This window comes from Amblyraja radiata, chromosome 5 (genome assembly GCF_010909765.2).
Source record: "Amblyraja radiata isolate CabotCenter1 chromosome 5, sAmbRad1.1.pri, whole genome shotgun sequence".
NCBI lineage: Eukaryota > Metazoa > Chordata > Chondrichthyes > Rajiformes > Rajidae > Amblyraja > Amblyraja radiata.
The window spans coordinates 57,582,669-57,601,197 of NC_045960.1; the positions used below are offsets into that span (position 1 = coordinate 57,582,669).

At 42.8% G+C, this 18,529-nt stretch overlaps 1 protein-coding gene across 6 annotated transcripts in view; it reads left to right on the plus strand.

Moving 5' to 3' along the window:
* The window catches only part of LOC116973334 (CD2 associated protein), a 155,602-nt gene extending 138,328 nt beyond the window's left edge, over window positions 1-17,274 (plus strand). For all 6 annotated transcript variants that reach the window (XM_033021294.1, XM_033021295.1, XM_033021299.1 and 3 more), the window contains 6 exons: window positions 8,742-8,875; window positions 9,310-9,425; window positions 12,319-12,414; window positions 12,518-12,669; window positions 13,845-13,908; window positions 15,912-17,274. In XM_033021294.1, coding sequence (XP_032877185.1) covers window positions 8,742-8,875; window positions 9,310-9,425; window positions 12,319-12,414; window positions 12,518-12,669; window positions 13,845-13,908; window positions 15,912-15,953 — 604 coding nt within the window. In that variant the 3' untranslated portion in view covers window positions 15,954-17,274. The remainder of the gene's footprint in view (window positions 1-8,741; window positions 8,876-9,309; window positions 9,426-12,318; window positions 12,415-12,517; window positions 12,670-13,844; window positions 13,909-15,911) is intronic.
* The last annotated feature ends 1,255 nt before the right edge of the window (window positions 17,275-18,529 follow it).

Below are 18,529 nucleotides of genomic sequence, written 5' to 3' on the forward strand. Positions count from 1 at the left end.
CACGGTCCTGCTGCAATCACCGACGTGAAGACAGTGCAAAGCCCCCGCGCCGGTGCAATGGGCGGGGAGCTGGAGAGGGGAGGGAAGGGGTCACACACATGGCCGGGAAGCAGAGGGGTGTAGGTGGGGTGAAACTGAAGCGAGCGACAATCTGCTGCTGCCTGCCCCGCTGAGTTAAAAAGTTCCCACGCAAGACTCACGAAACACTGTGTATCGTGCTACCGTGGGAACTTTTTAACTCAGCGGGCAGGCAGCAGCATATTGTCAATTATTAACCCTCCCGCGCAATATACCCTCACCTTCTCTTTTATGAAAGGGGATTTAGTTCCCCTTTCTTCGAGGACCGACCGGAGGTTCCGCTGTCACCTCTGCGGGCCGCCCTCGGTGAACGTTTTCAAGGACCTTTCTTCAAGGACCGAAAAAATGGCCGCTATTCGGAGGTTTTCGTTATTTGGATCTTCGGATAAAAGGTTGTGCACCTGTAGTATAATTATTGCCATTGTTATGAATATTTATGTGAGCCAAAAAAAAACATTATTACTGAAGTTGGACTGAAGCAATTTAGTTTTCATTTGTGCCTGAGACATTTCCAGGAGCGATATTTTAGGGAGAACATTTAAGGGCCTGTCCCACTTACGTGTTTTTTTTTCGGTGACTTGCCAGCACCTATCATAGTCGCAGCAGGTTGCTGAAAATTTTCAACATGTTGAAAATCCAGCAGCGACCAGAAAAAGGTACAACTCATTGGGAGACTACACACAACCATACAGGCATTATGCTGCTGGATTTTCAACATGTTGAAAATTTTCGGCAACCTGCTGCGACTGTGAAGGGTGCCAGCAAGTCGCCAAAAAAATCGCGTAAGTGGGACTGGGCCTTTAGGCATTATGTTTTCTCATGGAAGACCAACGATGATGACTGGGCCTTTCTGCACTGTCTTCGAGAGGAACAAAGTTCATTCTTGTTTGCAATCAAAGTCTGGTAGAATATTCATTTGCAGAACCATGACACTATGTCATCACGTCTCAGTCTGTCACTGCTAAGACCTCAGTAACTGCTTCAAAGGTGCAGAAAACGAGTGTTCTTAACTCTGTGTACACAAATCTGAGTGCCTGCAGCTGGAGACTAGGGTGGTGGGCTGCGTTCAACACTCTGGAATGTACAATCTGTCAGTGATGGAAGCATATTCAGTAATGACAAATGCGTGAAAACGGAAACAGTGCAAGGGCCACAAGGAAAGAGCTGCGGTGCAGAAAAACTATTGTTTGTTATTCCCATTCTATTGCAGTGAGATTCTATCCTCCTTTAATGAAAAGGTGGGCGGTGCGACTCTTGTCAGCAGCGGCCTCTGCAGTCCGTCTGTGTTTTTTTTTTTTTTTTTTTTTTGTCTCGTTTTTATGTAGTTTTTTTTAATTTTTTTGTTGGGGTATGTGTGTGGGGGGGGGGGGGAGGGGGTAACTTTAAAATCTTTCCCTGCACGGGAGACCCGACCTTTTCTTTATCGGGTCTCCGTTGTCGTTGGGGCTGCAACATGGAGCGGCCTCCAACAGGAATGACCTGGGGCTCCAGTTGTGGAGCTGCCGACTACTCACCTCACCGTCGCGGAGCTGGCCGAGTCCGGAGCGGGTGGAGCGGTGGTGGAGCGCTGCTGCCACCCGACCCCCGGAGATTCGGAGGCTGCAACTGCGGGTCTGGCGGACGGCGGCACCGGGAGCCCGCGGGTCCCTGCTGGGAGACCGCTTTTCGGGGCTTCCGCAACGGCGACTTCTCCCGCCCGAGTTGCGGGGTTGAAGAGCACCTGGAGCGGGGCCTTACAGCACCACCCCGCGCGGCTTGGAATGGCCGCGGGACTTTGCGAGCGCACGCCGGGGGCTCTAACAACAAGACCCGGTGTGCGACCTTGCATCACCCGGCGTGGCTTTAATGGCCGCGGGACAATCGCCATCGCCAGCCGGGGGCTTTGACTTTGACTCTGACATCGGGGGGGGGGGGGGGAGTGCAGTGGAGAGATAAGTTTTTTTGCCTTCCATCACAGCGATGTGATGGATGTTTGTGTAAATTGTGTTGTGTCTCGGGTCTTTTTGTTTTGTAATGTATGGCTGCAGAAACGTCATTTCGTTTGGACCTCAAGGGGTCCAAATGACAAATAAATTGTATTGTATTGTATTATCTCTTTTCTGACATCACTTTTTTTTTTTAAATATCCGCTCTCACATTACCATCTGCACACCCACAACCTGCACTTTATTTGGTTTGTCTTCACTTCCTCTGCTTCAGTAAAGTGAAGGAATAACCTGTCTCTCGATCAATTATACAATTTGTTCCTGATAGATTGCGACAATCTTACTAATGGGTCTTTCTATTCCAATGGGTCTGAACAAATTCAACACTGGCTCCATAGCTATTGTTTCCCTGTACATAAAATGACAAGAATATTGCTCGTCCTGCCGGTGGTGTTGGTTATTTGGTAGCGTGCTTTTAAGTAGTTTGCATCTGTGCAGCAAGGTAAATCTGCTCCATTTAAATCCTTTTTATGGATATTTTCATTCTGTTATTGGCAACATTTGCTGCTTCACATTGAATTGCGATTGTCAGCTTTGTGTAATAATTCTGGCTTTTATCATCCTGCAATCTTTCACATTCCACATCCGAAATACTATCTTCCCTTAATGTAGTTAATTTGAACTCCAATGAAATATGCCGTTAAAATATCTTATTAAGAAAGGTAAAATAAATTATTTACACTTGGGATATGTTCGTGTCTGACCTCTTTCCCTCTCCTTCCCCACTTGTTTTGTAGATGTGTGTCACGCTACAATGCATTGATTTGCCCTTCAATTTGCCTGTTCAGAAATTGATTGGTTAAAAAGGCAGTCTTTTTAAACATGCCACTGGCAAACTAAAATGCACTCTCTGCTCACAGTGGTTCATACATGAAAATCAATCTGTGAGCTATTTTGTGCAGACATCATGAAGGGAATGCAAATCCCATATTATGTTTCTATCTGTTTAAGTGCCACAGTATAGGGTCTCAGGCCTAATTTACTTGTTGATTTACTTGTTGATTTTTAAAGGACTATACATTGTTGGATTAGTTTGTTAATTGGCTTCTCTCATAATAATATTAGACAGTATCTACGTATATACCCTTTTTATCTCCAGCATTGCATAGCAAAGTTGAAATTACAGATTGCAAATGATTGTTAATTACAGCTCGGGTTTAAGAGTTTTAAAAGAATACTAGACCAAGGGGGACGCGCGGTTGTGGGGGGAGGCGGCGGCGTGTGGCATCATACACACACACACACACACACACACACACACACACACACACACACACACACACACACACACACACACACACACACACACACACTAACCAACCACACACACACACACACACACACTAACCACACACACACACACACACACACACACACACACACACACACACACACACACACACACACTAACCAACCACACACACACACACACACACACACACACAGGAGGGGGGTGAGAGGGGAGGGGGTGAGAGTGGGGAGGGGGGAGATGTAGGGGGGATTGAGGAAGAGGGGGAGGGAGGTGGAGGGGAAAGGGGAAAGGTAAGGTGGAGGGCAGAGAGGAGGGGGGAGAGGGGAGTGGGGACGGGGAATCGGGGAGGAGGGGGAGAGAGGGGAAGTGGGTGGAGAGGGGGGCAAAGGGGGGGGAGGTATGTGGAGGGGTGGGGGGCAGCGAGAGGGGGGAGGGGGAGGGATGAGGAGGGAGAGGGGGAAGGTGGAGGGAGGGGGCAGAGGGGGAGGAAGAGGGGAGATGGACCCGCACCTCCTAAGGCGGGCCCTGCAGGGCAATGTTCCCGCCCCTCCAGTCGCCGTGCTTCACGCACACAGCCCGGCACCACCCCTCTCTCTCCCCGGGTAGACGCAGTGATCAATACAGGGAGGGCCGGGCCATTGATACTAGCCAGTGCCTCCCCAGCCACTGACACACGCACACACACACACACACACACACACGCACATACAGTTTTAATAAGTATATGATATATGATTAGAGAATGGATCCTTTGATGACGATGTTGTCATGTGGTTGAATGTGAAAACATACCAAGATGCCAAGATTACATGTCAATATTTGATCATGCCAATGTACCAGAGCTTCCTAAATACTGGAAATCAAAATAAAACTAGGTACTGAAAAGCTTAAATGAAAAATGATTGCTGAATATGGCAGGTTACGTAGCATATGTGGAGTGTATAATAGAATCAATCTTTGGAAGTTAATTTCCTAATTCTGATTAAAGTTAATAGAGTCATACAGCATGGAAAGGGCCTTTAGGCCCAACTCGTCCATGCCAGCCAAGTTGTCTCACTGAGCTGGTCCCATTTGGCTGCATTCGGTGCATTTATGTTCAAATGACGTCTGGAGCGTGTGACGTCATTTGAAGATAGACACAAAATGCAGGAGTAACTCAGCGGGACCAGCAGCATCACTGGAGAGAAGGAATGGATGATGTTTCGGGTCGAGACTCTTCTTCAGTCTGAAGAAGGGTCTCGACCCGAAACATCACCCATTGCTTCTCTCCAGAGATGCTGCCAGTCCTGCTGAGTTACTCCTGCATTATTGTCTTTCTCCAATCGTCTTGGCCCCGCTCTGGGAGTAGTCATGGGGGCGGATCCGGATCCGCAACGGCCGTGAGCCCCAGGCTGAGCTCGGCGATCATTTGCCTGCTTCTGCTGCTGTTGGGGGTGAGACGTTGCGCCGCGCCAGGGTCTTGGGCCTGTCCCACTTTGGCCGTCAGTTATGCGACAGGCCGGTGGCGCGCGAAGATTTCGTGCAGGACGAAGTCCACACTCCTCCACGCCACTCCACACTCCTCCACACCACTCCATGCACCCGTCCCACGCTACCCACACGCTAGCAGGTCGCGTAAATGGCGCGCGAATGACAGCCAATTGGGACAGGCCCTTTAGGTCCACTTCCCCAGTTAATCTAGATCCCATTGTAATGTTAGATAAACCTCTTCACAGTCATCTACGTGACCATCTTTGGTGTTACACCAAAATTGACTAACCAGATTAACTGATCAGTCTGAAGAAGGATCCCAACCCGAAACATTGCCTGTCCATGTATGATTAGTCTGAAGAAGGGTCCCGACCCGACACGTCACCTATCTATATCCTCCAGGGGTGTTGCCTGACTGGCAGAGTTCCTCCAGCATTTTCTTTTTGTAAACCAACATCTCTTGTTCCTTGTTCCTTGTTGTTCCTTGTACTTGTTAACCACAATGTCATCCAACATGTTACTATAGATGACAAACAACGGTGGAACCAGCATGGCTTCTAACCTGAAAACAACCTCTCAGACTCTGACCAATCCAATTTTTAATCTAGTTGGCTGGCTCACTCTGAATCCCATGTGATCTGATCTTGCTGACCAGCCTACCATGCAGGAAACTGTAATAGGCCTTGCCAAAGTAGATATTGTCCATTGCCTGCCCTCATCAATCCATTTCCTCACCTAATTCAAAACCACTCTTTTCAGATTTGAGAGATTTTCCACACATACACCTCTGCTGACTATTCCTAATCAGTCCTTTCCTTTCCAATACTGGTAGATAGTCTTCCCCCAGAATCTCCTCTAGAATTCCCCACCACTGATGTCAGGCTCACCGGATTGTAGCTTCTAAGCTTATCTTTCCACCCTTTTAAAATAAAGATACAACATTAGACACCGTCAAGTCTTATGATATCTGATTCATGGCAAAAGATGATGCAAATATCTCTGCAGGCCCCTGTAATTTATTCCCTAGCTTCCCACAGTATCCTAAGGTATATGTAGTGATGCAATAGGGATTTATTCACATTAATTTGCTTTCAGACCATCAGCAATTCTTTTTTTTGTATTGTGGATATGTACCAAGACATCATTCACTTTTCATTTCTCCCATTACTTAGTTTCCATGGCCTTCCCCTTGGTAAACACAGATGAGACATTATTGATTTAAAACCGCAAGTTTAAAATCATGCATGTATTATGTTTTGATGAAGGCAGAGAGGTTGGAGAATACAAAGGAGTATATTTCAAATGGGCTAGTGTCCTAGAGAAACCAAATAATGTTATGATGAGGTAGTAATGAAATCTTGTTAAATCTGAAAATTAAAAAAAAGCTGGAAATGCCTAGCAAGTAAAGTAGTTCCATAGAAAGAGAAAACTAAGTTAGCATTAGATTGATTACTTTTAATCAGAATTGACCAATTTGAATTGTGTTAATAGCCTGGAAAGGTAATCTGTCTGAAATTGCTTTGTAAATACAGGTGCACAACCTTTTATCCGAAATTCCGGAAACCGAAAAGCTCCGAAAATCGGACATTTTCGGTCCTGGAAAAAAGGGAGGGTATATTGCCCAGGAGAGTAGGAATCCCTAGACCTAGTACAGTGAGCGTCCACCGAGGGTCGCCCGGAGAGGTTCCGCGGTCATGTCTCCGGGTGACCCTCGGTGGACGCTCACTGAACTAGGTCTAGGGATTCACAAAAATGCTGGAGAAACTCCGCGGGTGCAGCAGCATCTATGGAGCGAAGGAAATAGGTAACGCTTCGGGCCGAAACCCTTCCTCAGACTGCCCTATCAGTCTGAGGAAGGGATTCAGCGAAGGGAGGGGAAAGAAGGGAAAAGAGAGAGGAAGGATCTGCCGGACATGCTGTGTGTGTGTGTGTGTTTGTTTGGCGGAGTCTGAGGAGAGAAGGAGAGAAGGGAGAGAAGAAGGGAAGGGAAGGGAGGGTGGGAAGGGAGGGAGAGGTCCAGCGGCGGGAACGGATGCCTGGGTCCGGGCGTGAGCTGAGGCCGTGGTTTGTAAACGTTGCTGCAACCCCCGGCCCGGCCCTCCATGTATTGTTCACCGCGTCTTCCTGGAGTGAGGGGGGAGAAATGTCGGCACTAAGAGCGAGCGAACGCGCGGACAGAACGGACAAAAGCAACGATCATAGGTCGGAATAGGTGACCAAAGATCTTTGTAGGTGACATTTCGGGTCGAGACCCCTCTTCTGACTGACTCAGGGGAAGGAGGAGCAAGAGCTATGGACGGTACTAAGGACAAGTGAATGGAAGATATGCCGATATCTCCCTTTTCCCTTTCCCTTGACTATCAGTCTGAAGAAGGTTCTCGACCCGAAATGTCTACCAACGCCGCTCTATGAACGTTGCTTTTGTCCGCCTGTCCACGCTTTCGCTCGCTATTGGTGCCGGCGCTTCTCCCCTCATGGCAGCTATTGAAAAAGTCGACCCGAAATATCACCTATTTCCTCCTATTATCACGTATTCCTCATCAGAGATGCAACCTGATCCGCTGATTTACTCCAGCCTTTTGTGTCTGTCTTCGGTTTAATCAGCATCTGCCGTTTAATCAGTATGTGCCGTTTAAAAAGTATAAGGCATGTGTCGTTTAAAAAGGAAGTGATAAAAAACATTTAAAACATTTAACAACACCTAAACTGTTCCCCCGCAACGCTGCGAGAGGCATAACTGAAGTCAGGTCGGGGTTACTGAAATGACGGAGGTTACACTCCGGTGCGGACTACGCGTCAGTTCATTGTATTTCGCAGGAGTGGACCATCTTGCGCGCTATAAGATCTTTGCTCCAATTGAGTTGATTACTCTAGCGCGAGGCCCCCTTAGGCGCGGGGCCCAATTGGGAGAAATAGGTCCTATCGGCTAAAGGCCGGCCCTGACCGGGTAACTGCCGGGATCGAGGCGCAAACTCGCGACCTTGCGGCCACGAGCCGAGCACTCTACCACTGAGCCACATGTTAAAATCTACGCTAAAAACCTTCCGTTCGGAAAACCGAAAAATCCCGAAATCCGAGAAGTGTCTGGTCCCAAGGCTTTCGGATAAAACGTTGTGCACCTGTACTTTATTGGAATCACACCAGTGTAGCTAAACATGTCCACTGATAGTTATAAACATGCCCCTGTAGATCCTGAAAATATGATTCATCCAGATGTATAGTCCAGTGGTATTTGATAATTATATCTGATTGGTATAATGTTCAGATTGTGCTGTTGATGAAAATAATGCTAACTGTGTTACATTCATAATAGGGAGGAACAGCCTTTTTTCTTCACTGCAGGCAATATTAGAAATTTAGGTTGAATAATTATATAATGTTATCTATGCTACAAATTGTTCAGCCCCCCTATTTACTTGTCATGGTCCTATCCAGTAATGTTATCCTCTCTAATGCCAGTCTAATTAATTGGTGCACCAAATTGGATTAACACGTACCTCTAGTCAATTGCAGTAGCAGGCAAGCAAGCAATTCCTTCGACTCTAAGTGAGAGTAAGAGAAGTGGATGTTTCTGGAGATTTTGCTGGGATTCACTTGAGTGACATGTTAATCTGAAGATCAATTAAATTGGGTGCTGTATTAATGTTGAGGTTGGCAGCACAGTTCTTTATTAATTTAGTGTGCACAATTAAGACTGTAAACAGGGAATGCATATGCTCTGTTATTTTAGTCCATTTTGGAGATTAGAGACAAGTCTAAAAATGACATCGCAAGTGATTGTTAGACACGATTTCGGATCAGTCACACATCAGCAGGAGCAATGTAATAATTTTGGAACCTCTCTAATAACTATCATGCAAAAATTACTGACAATTGAAATTATAGATTGTATAATCTTGAGTGATTGTCTTCAAATATATGATCAATCATTTAACAAGTTCTGTTTCTTTTAATAGAACAAATGGAGAGGTGCCCTGCAATCGACCAAAGCCAGATCTTGATTCAACAGTGCTTAGACCAAAATCGGACCTAGTATCATCGATTATTCGACCAAAGTCAACAGAAATACCTGACAAAGCTCCTGACATTGGTAAGGCCCTGAATAAAATCCATTGTAGATTTGGGAGCAGGAATGAGAAGTTAATGTGCATGCTTTCTAACACTGGACCACATTATAATGTTAACCAAATGATCATAAGAAAGCAGATGTGAATTAAAACTAGATTAATCTATAAAGTAATGCTTGATGCAATTTTCATGGATGTATTTGACAAACTAATCTGATTCTAAAAATATAATTGGTAGTTGTGGTTTTGATATTGGTGTTTACTAGTAGTTCAAGTTCTGCCACTTAACTGCGTTATGTAACGTTACTAAACTATTGACAGCCCATTTTACAGTTTGGTTAGTAAATATTTGATTCGTGGTTTGTAACCAAACTTTTCGAAATTGACATAGCTAGTCCCATTTGTAAGGTTTTGTTGTATTTTATAACGATAATATAACGTGTTGTTTCTATTTCAGATCTCATCAGCTTTGACACCGTAGAGACCTACAGTGAGAAACTTACTCATCCAACAGCCAGCAGGCCGAGAATGCCAGGACGAAGGCCACCCAGCGTTTTTATTGTCGGTCATCCCGTGAGTTCCTTTTGATCAGTGTTGACTCGGAGGATTGGTATTTTACTTTTTTTTAAACATACAAAAAAACCCATTATGAATCCTTGTAGCCTCAGGGCTGAAAATGCTGTCTCGCTAGATGTCAAGCCGTATTAGCAGGACAGCCCCAAATTCCTGTCCTAGCCTGCACCAAGTTAAGTTAGTAATGGGATGAAATAAGTACCTTTGGTACAAGGCAAAGGAAAGGAGTCATCAGTTCTTGTTCATTGTCACTCACTAGCTGTCACTGTGAAGTTTTAAACTAGAAGGCTCTTGACCTGAATCGTCACCTGTTCCCTTTTCTCCAGAGATGCTGAGTTATTCCCATTTTTGTGTCGTATCTAAGAAATAATGAAGTTTGGCTGTGTGGTGGCCTCTGTCAAATACTCAATATCCACTCTGCAATAAATGCCATATTTTCCGATGCATTTGATGGCTGTAATCTTAAACATGTAATGCTCCTGTCCCACTTAGGACACCTGAACGGAAACCTCTGGAGACTTTGCGCCCCACCCAAGGTTTCCGTGCAGTTCCCGGAGGTTTTTGTCAGTCTCCCTACCTGTTTCCACTACCTGCAACCTCCGGCAACCACCTGCAACCTCCGGGAACCGCACGGAAACCTTGGGTGGGGCGCAAAGTCTCCAGAGGTTTCCGTTCAGGTTTCCTAAGTGGGACAGGGGCATTAGAACAAGTCAGCAGCATCAGGAAAACATGGCACAAATCTGGAGAAAAAAGCTCTGACTTGTCCCCGCAGTGAAAGGTCGTGTAAGGAGGAAACAGAAGGAAAGGGGGAATTTGAGGGCTAAGGTTTGCAGGGAAGAACTTTGGGTATAGGATTAGCAAATTGGGACTGGGGTAGTAAATGAGGAGAGCAGGAAATCCGTGGCACAGTTAGCAAAGGTCTGCAGAGAAGTACAGATAGGTGGCACCATTGAATATGGGTTGAAGAATAAAATGGCAGTGATGACTAAATTAAGCAAAACCAAGTGTTGGAGGAACTGAGCAAATCAGGCAACATATCTGGCGCAAGTGGACAGAGGCCATTTTGGGTCGGGACCCTTATTAAGAAGTTAAGTTTGTTTACAAGAGTAGGAAAAGGAGATCTCTTTTATCTTTTACACTGCCTTTGTTTTTATCTGAACCAATAAACAGTGTAAGATTTAGAAACGGAAGAACTGCAAATGCTGATTTATACCAAAGAAGGAAAATAATAGGTGACATTTCTGGTCGGGACCCTTTAGTCTGATAGAGCCATGGTGTTATTCTTCTAAGAACCCATTATTAATAACAAAATGCCCTCATGGGAATGATTGCATTGTACCCTTTTCAAGAAATAATCATGATGGTTTTCTATTGAGACATACAAGACCTATGCCTTTGGGACATTGATTACTTATCAATTGGTATTACGTTATATACCCAGATCACGAGCTAGTCTAAACGGTTAAGGCTAATTGTCTTTATTTTGATGCTGTCTGGATGCAGGTTAAACAGACAAAGCCATACTTAACACTTATCTCTATTTCAGGCACGTGCCGTGAGTAATTACTCAGGGTAGGCAGGCGGATTTAAAAAAAAAATCATAAACCGCGTATGCGCAGATTGTTCTCTCATTAAAAATAAAAAATAAAAATAAGTAACAATTCAATTTGCCCAAGGCTTCTAAATCTCCTTCATTTTTTAATTACTGAATGGGTGGGGGATGAAGGATGAAGGCAGGTGGAGAGATGGTGGGAAAAACGGGAGCACATCGGGACGTTGAATCAGTTGTCATCTTATTGAATGACAATACTAATTCAATTGGAGGGAGAGTTCCTTTCACAGCATGTGGAGAGTCTGTGCCAGGGGTTAAAGATGCGGGGATGGCAGGATGTTGAGAAGGAGGGGGTCTGAGATCATATCAGACTCACTCACCGCTGCCGCAGCGCTCCGGGCACGGACAGCAGAACTGGCCGCCACTTCTGGGAAAGGAAGCAGCTCGGGTGACTGCGAGCGGCCGCCGGGACCCGACAACAGAACCGGCTGCCACTTCAGCGCCTTCTGCCGGCCCGCTCACCTCTGGCAGTGCCCTCCGTCTGAACATCTCTCACTTGCCGCTCGCTGGCCTGAGTGAGGCCGGCGAACGGCAGGAGAGAGGTTTTCAGACGGAGAGCACTGCCAGAGGTGTGCGGGGACCGGCAGAATGGGCTGTCAGGTCCTGGCGACCACTCGCAGCCACCCAAACTACTTCACTCCTCCGTGCCCGGAGCGTCGCAAGCGGGTTACTGGCCCCGATCCCCTCCTTCACAACGATCCTGCCTTCCCTGCAAATTTACCCCATGCCAGACTCCCCAAACACTGTGAAAGAAGCTCTCCCCCCCACCCCAGGAAATACAGTATTTAAAAACATAAATCACCAAGAAATGGCACGTGGGCTGCACAGACCTTCAAGGGATACAAGTGCTGCGGTTGAAAGGCACGGAGAATTATGCCTACCTAAGAGATCGATCTCTTAGATAGGCATAATTCTCCCATGCCTTTACTATTTATATTTAATGATTACCATGTCATAATTTTAGTCAGGGTAGGCAGTGCCTACCTTGCCAACCCTGACGGCACGTGCCTGCTCTATTTCATCTGCTACTTGAATTGCTTTGTTAGACCATTTCAGTCACCAAAGGGAAATTGTGACTAGTTTCATATAATGGATAGACCTATCATTGGGATTGCATTTTTAAAGGTATTTGATGAAGGGGTTTTAATTTGTTTTAGTAGGTTTTTGTAGTTCATGAGCATAACTGAAAGAAGGCTTTGTATAAATGGAGAAGCAGAGAAGCAGTCAAATAATAAATAATAGTAATTTAATCAGATTCTATTAACATTTTATTTTTTTTAGGCTTCATTTGAGAGTCCTTTAGATAACATTTCTAAAATCAAAGAAGAGGAAGATGAAGTAACTGCCAAACCAAAGCCTTCTGAAATAATTAAAAAGGTATGGTGTTGGTCAAATAAACATGTGCAATAGATTCTGAAATCTTTGAATATGTTTAAAATGGCTTATCAATATTATGACCTGTTCTTCGACTGTGTTTCAGCCATCGTTCAAACAAAATACTGGAATAATGAATGCCATTGAGGTGAAGGATGTAACTGAGGTAGATTATAGGAACAAGACCACCATAGAAGACATTAAAGCACAAATAGCTGACCTGATGACATTGGTAGAAAAACTGAAGATCCAGCACAAGTAATATCTTTTGTATTAATTATAGTTATTTCTGACGAGAATATATTATAATTTCACTTTGTAGTCTGTTACAGCTATTGTATTACTTTAGTAGTTTATTTATTTATACATTTTTAGTCCCATCTTTTCTCCTTCATGAACCCCTACATCCAGTCGGCAACCAAGAATATTTCTTGGAATCCTTAATTACTGTTGGACAAGGAGGCAATTAAGTACAGGGTATATATCAAATTTTTCTGCTGCTATTGTAATCACTTCCTGACTGAATATTTGGCAGTGAGATTAACTTCAAGAAGACCATCATAGTTTTGTGCAATTGAATTTGAAGACTGTAGATATTAAAATAAACTCTAATGTGAGAATCAATAAAACACTGTGCATTTGGAACATAAATTTACCAGACATAAGATTGCACTGAAATTTGTTTAGCAAAACTGCTTGAATCGTTTCCACTTTCATAAACTAGCAAAATATCTGAGTGGATGCATTTATTACTTTAAGATCGACAAATAATTATGGAAACATTATGAATTATTTAAATAGCCTTATTTTTTGCATTTAATTTATTGTAAACTAATATGCAGTTTACTTGACTCATATCTTTCTATATAAAAGGTTCCACATGACTTCAACACATTCCTGTTTTCCTGTCACTGCTTTTCATTTTTAGTTTGTTCTTCGGGGCTGGCTACTTTTATTATCCAAAGAAGCTATACTACAGGAGAAATTGGTGAAAAATAGATTGGAGACTTCCTTCATTACTTTTTCATCCAAAGAAGCAGGAGAGATTTGATATGTTTTTTTCCATAAATGCAGTTATCTCCAAGTCATCTGAACCTTTCTACCACTGTACTGTAATGGTGTACAAAAATAAATTGGAGAACACAGTATATTCAAATTCAATACTAAACCCAATGTAGTACCTTAATAACGTTTTGATACTACCAGTTTCAGATGATATCTTTTTACCTCGTTCCTATGGCTGGCAATTCCATGAGCTCATGTTTGAAGGCTTTTTCTTGATTGTGATTTCCCTCTTCATCTTAAGAGCTGTAATTTTTTGTTGGAAAATTTGATTTAATGAGGTTAAAGATCACTCAAACCTGCTTAAAAATTATATCTGATACTGGGAAAGAACTATCCAAAGTAACAGGACATTTATGTGTTGTCCACAGGAAAGAAATAACTGAACTAAGGCATGAATTTGAAGAAGAAAAGAAACACCGAATTTCTTTACAGGTAAAAAGGAAAATGCGCAGATTTTAATAGTTCTACATATGCTATTTAATTCATAGTTTTCACATTAAGTTTTCAGAACAAGCTTTGCATTTTACTGTTGAATTATTTTATTGTACAAAATGGGCATTTTCACAGCATTGTGCCTTTTATAGGTTTCTAAAAGAGCTAATGCTTAGTCTTGTTCACACATGTGAATTTTCTTTCTCCAGTTTCAATCTAAAAGTTCTAGATTCTGCTTCTGCTTACCTTCTGTGTTGTAACAATTCTTCCAGAAGGAAAAATATGCTGACCACTTTATACTTTTTTTCTGGAACATTTTTGTTCATACTCTAGTTATTAATTCATTGCTTAGTGGATATTTTTAACCATCAGAAAATTCATCGTAATTTTGGATATCATCACGTTACAATGGTTCTTTATTATCACATAGAATCAGAGTCATAGAATGATAGAGTGTGGAAACTGGCCCTTCGGCTCAACTCGCCCACACCGGCCAACAATGTCCCAGCTACCCTCGTCCCACTTGCCTGCGCTTGGTCCATAACCCTCCAAACCTGTCCTATGCATGTACATGTCCAACTGTTTCTTAAATGATGGGATAGTCCCAGCCTCAACTACCTCCTCTAACAGCTTGTTCCATGCACCTACCCCACTGTGTGAAAAAGTTACCCCTCGGATTCCTATTATATCTTTTCCCCTTCACCTTGAACCTATGTCCTCTGTTCCTTGATTCCCCTACTCTGGGTAAAAGACTGTGCATCTACCCGATCTAGTCCTCTCATGATTTTGTATACTTCTATAAGATCCCCCTTATCCTCCTACGCTCCATGGAATAGAGACCCAGCCGACACAACCTCTCCCTATAGCTCACACCCTCTAGTCCTGGCAACATCCTCGTAAATCTTTTCTGAACCCTTTCAAGCTTGACAATATCCTTCCTATAACTTGGTGCCCAGAACTGAACACAATCTTCTTAATGCGGTTTCACCAACGTCTTATACAACTGCAACGACCTACCAACTTCTATACTCAATACTCTGTCTGATGAAGGCCAAAGTGCCGAAAGCCTTTTTGACTACCTTATCTACCTATGACTCGACCTTCAAGGAACCATGCACTTGTACTCCTAGATCAATTTGCTATCCATTCAGCTATCTCTCCTTGGATCCCATGAGATCTAACCTTCCAGAGCATCCTATGATGCGTCACCTTGTTGAACGCCTTACTAAAGTCCATGTACACATCTACGGCTCCGCTCTCATCAACCTTTTTGCTCACGTCTTCAAAAAAATTAATCAGATTTGTGCGACATGACCTCCCACGTACAAAACCATGCTGACTGTCCCTAATCAGCCCTTGCCCATCCAAATGCCTGTATATCCTATACCTCAGAATACTCTCCAGTAATTTACCAACTACAGATGTTAAGGTCACCTTCTTTCACTGTGACTCACCGTCTTTCTCATGGTTTGAAAGTCCATGAGAAAGAAGGTGTCACAGCGAAAGACAGTTTAAAAAGAGGGCCAAGATCCAGATTCAGTGTTCCAAGGTATTGCTTCCAAGTATCACATGTACCAAGGTATAGTGCATACAGTTGAGTAAAAAAATTGCCATGCATAAATATAATCCCAGGTTAAATCCAGAAAGTATAGAAACAGCCCACTGAGTCAATTTGCAAGAGTTGCCAGGTTTTGGTGCAATTTTCAACGTTTCAACTGCAGCTAGCCATAAAGGCACCTTTATTTGAAGGAATGGTGCCCACATTTTTCTGCCCACTGCTCATGATTAAAGTCCATCATCATCGGTATTATCTTCCCTAAAGCAATGTGCTCAGAACCAAATACTGCAGCTGAACCAATAACTTGTGCAATATCCTACCAACATTCTTAATTTACTGCATGTGTGAAGGATGTCCATTTGGATATTTCTTCCAATTAAATAGAATGTTATTAAATTATATTTCTTTACATCACTAAAGATAATATTGTTTTCTCTATTTACAGCTGGAGGTAGACAAACTGAAGAAAGCAGTTCAGCCAACATGAACTACATTTTATTCTAGATTTGGTACAACTTGTCAAGCTTCAGATGCTGCTACAAGTAACCAGGAAGACCAATAATTAGAAATGGCTTTTCACTTTTATTATGATTATGCTCCTTTTTTGAAAATGTCAGATGTGATGATCTTTATAATGATGGGTATAATTGTATGATGTAAATTTTTTGCCAATGATAATTAATGAGGCCTTATCTTGTATTGTTCCGGAGTGGCAGACACACATTCACGGTGGATGTGTGTTTGTCTACTGTACTACTGAATCTGTATAAAGGGGGAAAGATGTTAAATTTTTAATTAAGATGTAGTTTAATTTTTTTAATGAATCTGCTTTTGTAGTTATGCAAAACTATAAGATTTACACATTTTCTGCTCGAGGGGGGGGAGCTTATTAGATATTAGAAGATCTTTGTCTACTCGGGGAAAGGGAATTTAATTTTGCTGTATACAATTTATTTTAGCAATCCTACCCAGGTTAAACACTATTGTGCCTGATTGAAGCCTACAGATGAAAGTATTAAATGAATATATAAAGTTGGTGTTCAAGGGGCAAATGATTATGGACAACAGACCAATTACCTATGCAGAGTAGACTATGTATTTTCATATAGAAGGTTATATTGCAAATGTAATTGTTGTTTATGCATTATTTGCCATAAAGGGAGCTTTTGGCATAAATGGATCTGAGGAAATAAGCAAACACCCCATGTATCTTAAGTATAGTCTTCTTTGATGAATTATAGTTCTAAATATTTTCTTCTCCTGTTTTACCTGTTCCTTGTTTTCTGTTCATTTAACATTCTCAATATGATAAACGAATCTTCCTGAAAGGGAAGAAAGAATATATATATTTGCATTTACACATTTGTTTTTATTTTCCGAGCCCTCTGCTCCCAGTATGGTTTGAAACCAAGTGCTCTTGGGGACAGTCTTTCAGCAGCTCTTGCTGACACGAAGCTCAAAATAAATTATCACAAATGACAATCATTTAAAAAAAATCAATATGTTGATGTGTCTTTCTCGTCTGTTACACAGCCATACCAAGACCGTGCAATTCATTATGTAAGTTCCTCTGTTATATTTGACATAACTAGTATTCTGTTCCTTATGAATTCTTTCAATTTATATTTTTCCTCTTGGTTTTCTTTTCAGGAGTTACCTTTCATTAAAGAATGATTATAATACTTATTTAATCCATGACTGAAGTCTCTATAAATGTGGTTTCTTCAAGAATACGTTTACAGATGTATAATAATGCATACTCATTCCAAATTTTACGTATCCATATTAAAATGAAAAACTGACTTGTCTTAAAAAGTAAATTTTTTTTTCCTTTTGGAGTTCTGAGCAAACTGAACTGGAATTTTTTAAAAAAGACAAAAGTGCTGGAGTTAATGCAATGAGTTAGGCAGCATCTTTGGAGAACATGCCCAGGACATGTTTCAGGTCGGGATCCTTCTTCAGACTGACCTGGAATAATACTGAATTCTGTCAGAGCATAGATTACATGGAGATAACCAATTGCTCCATAATGTGCTACAGTGATGATCACAAACATAAATAATCCTTCCCTAACCACTTATTTATAGAGTGGTCATAGTAAAGAGTAAATCCCATTTGATATGTAACAAACTCTCTGGTTGTGAAATACTTCTTCAGTTGCCTACTTCAATCTCTTTTTGGTGTGAATTACATTTAATCTCACCATGAATTGCCTTTCCACCCTGATACAAAGATCGTGTGCACCACATTTCCTAAAAAAAACAAAGTTCACACTCTATGCCTTAAACTCACTAATCTTGTATAATGACTAAACATTTGACCACCTCCTGCGTCCCTTGTTTGCTTTAAATATGTAATATTGAGAATGAGATTAACTATTGCTTGGGTATAGAAACAAGGAACTACAGATGTGTAGGAAGGAATTGCAGATGCTGGTTTACACTGAAGATGGACACAAAATGCTGGAGAAACATAGCGGGTCAGGCAGCATCTCTGGAGAAAAGGAATAGGTGACGTTTTGGGTCGAGGCCGTTCTTCAGTCAGGGAAGAGGGAAATTAGAGATAGGAAGAGGTACATAGAACAAATTATGAAAGGTATACAAAAGAACAAATCAAAACCAGTAACGATGAACAAAGAAAGGTGGAGCCCGTAGTTGTCCATTGTTGGCTGTGGAGAAGGTGATAACATGCCTTCTCCGTGGATTGTCACCTTGTCATGGTGGAGAAACTTGTGTGGTCCTGAGAGCGATGCCGCCTGGAGCTATGCTCCTGGTAGGGCCACCCATGGCGATAAGGTCGAGGGGGAGGTCCCTGACAAAGAGCAATCCAACCAAGACCTCGCCAGTGGAACAGGCGGGGGATGATGGCTGAATTTAGTGGAGCGTCACAACGGCTGGGAAGGAGGATGAAGGCTGCAGCAGAAAAGGTTCCTCGGTCGTCTTGGACTCCATGCCACTGGATCCTGACCCAGATCTGTCACGAACCGTGTGGTGGCTGTCGGTGTGCCAGTCTCCCCATGTTAAACAAAGTCACGCACAGGCGTCCTCCCAAAAGGGGACAGTC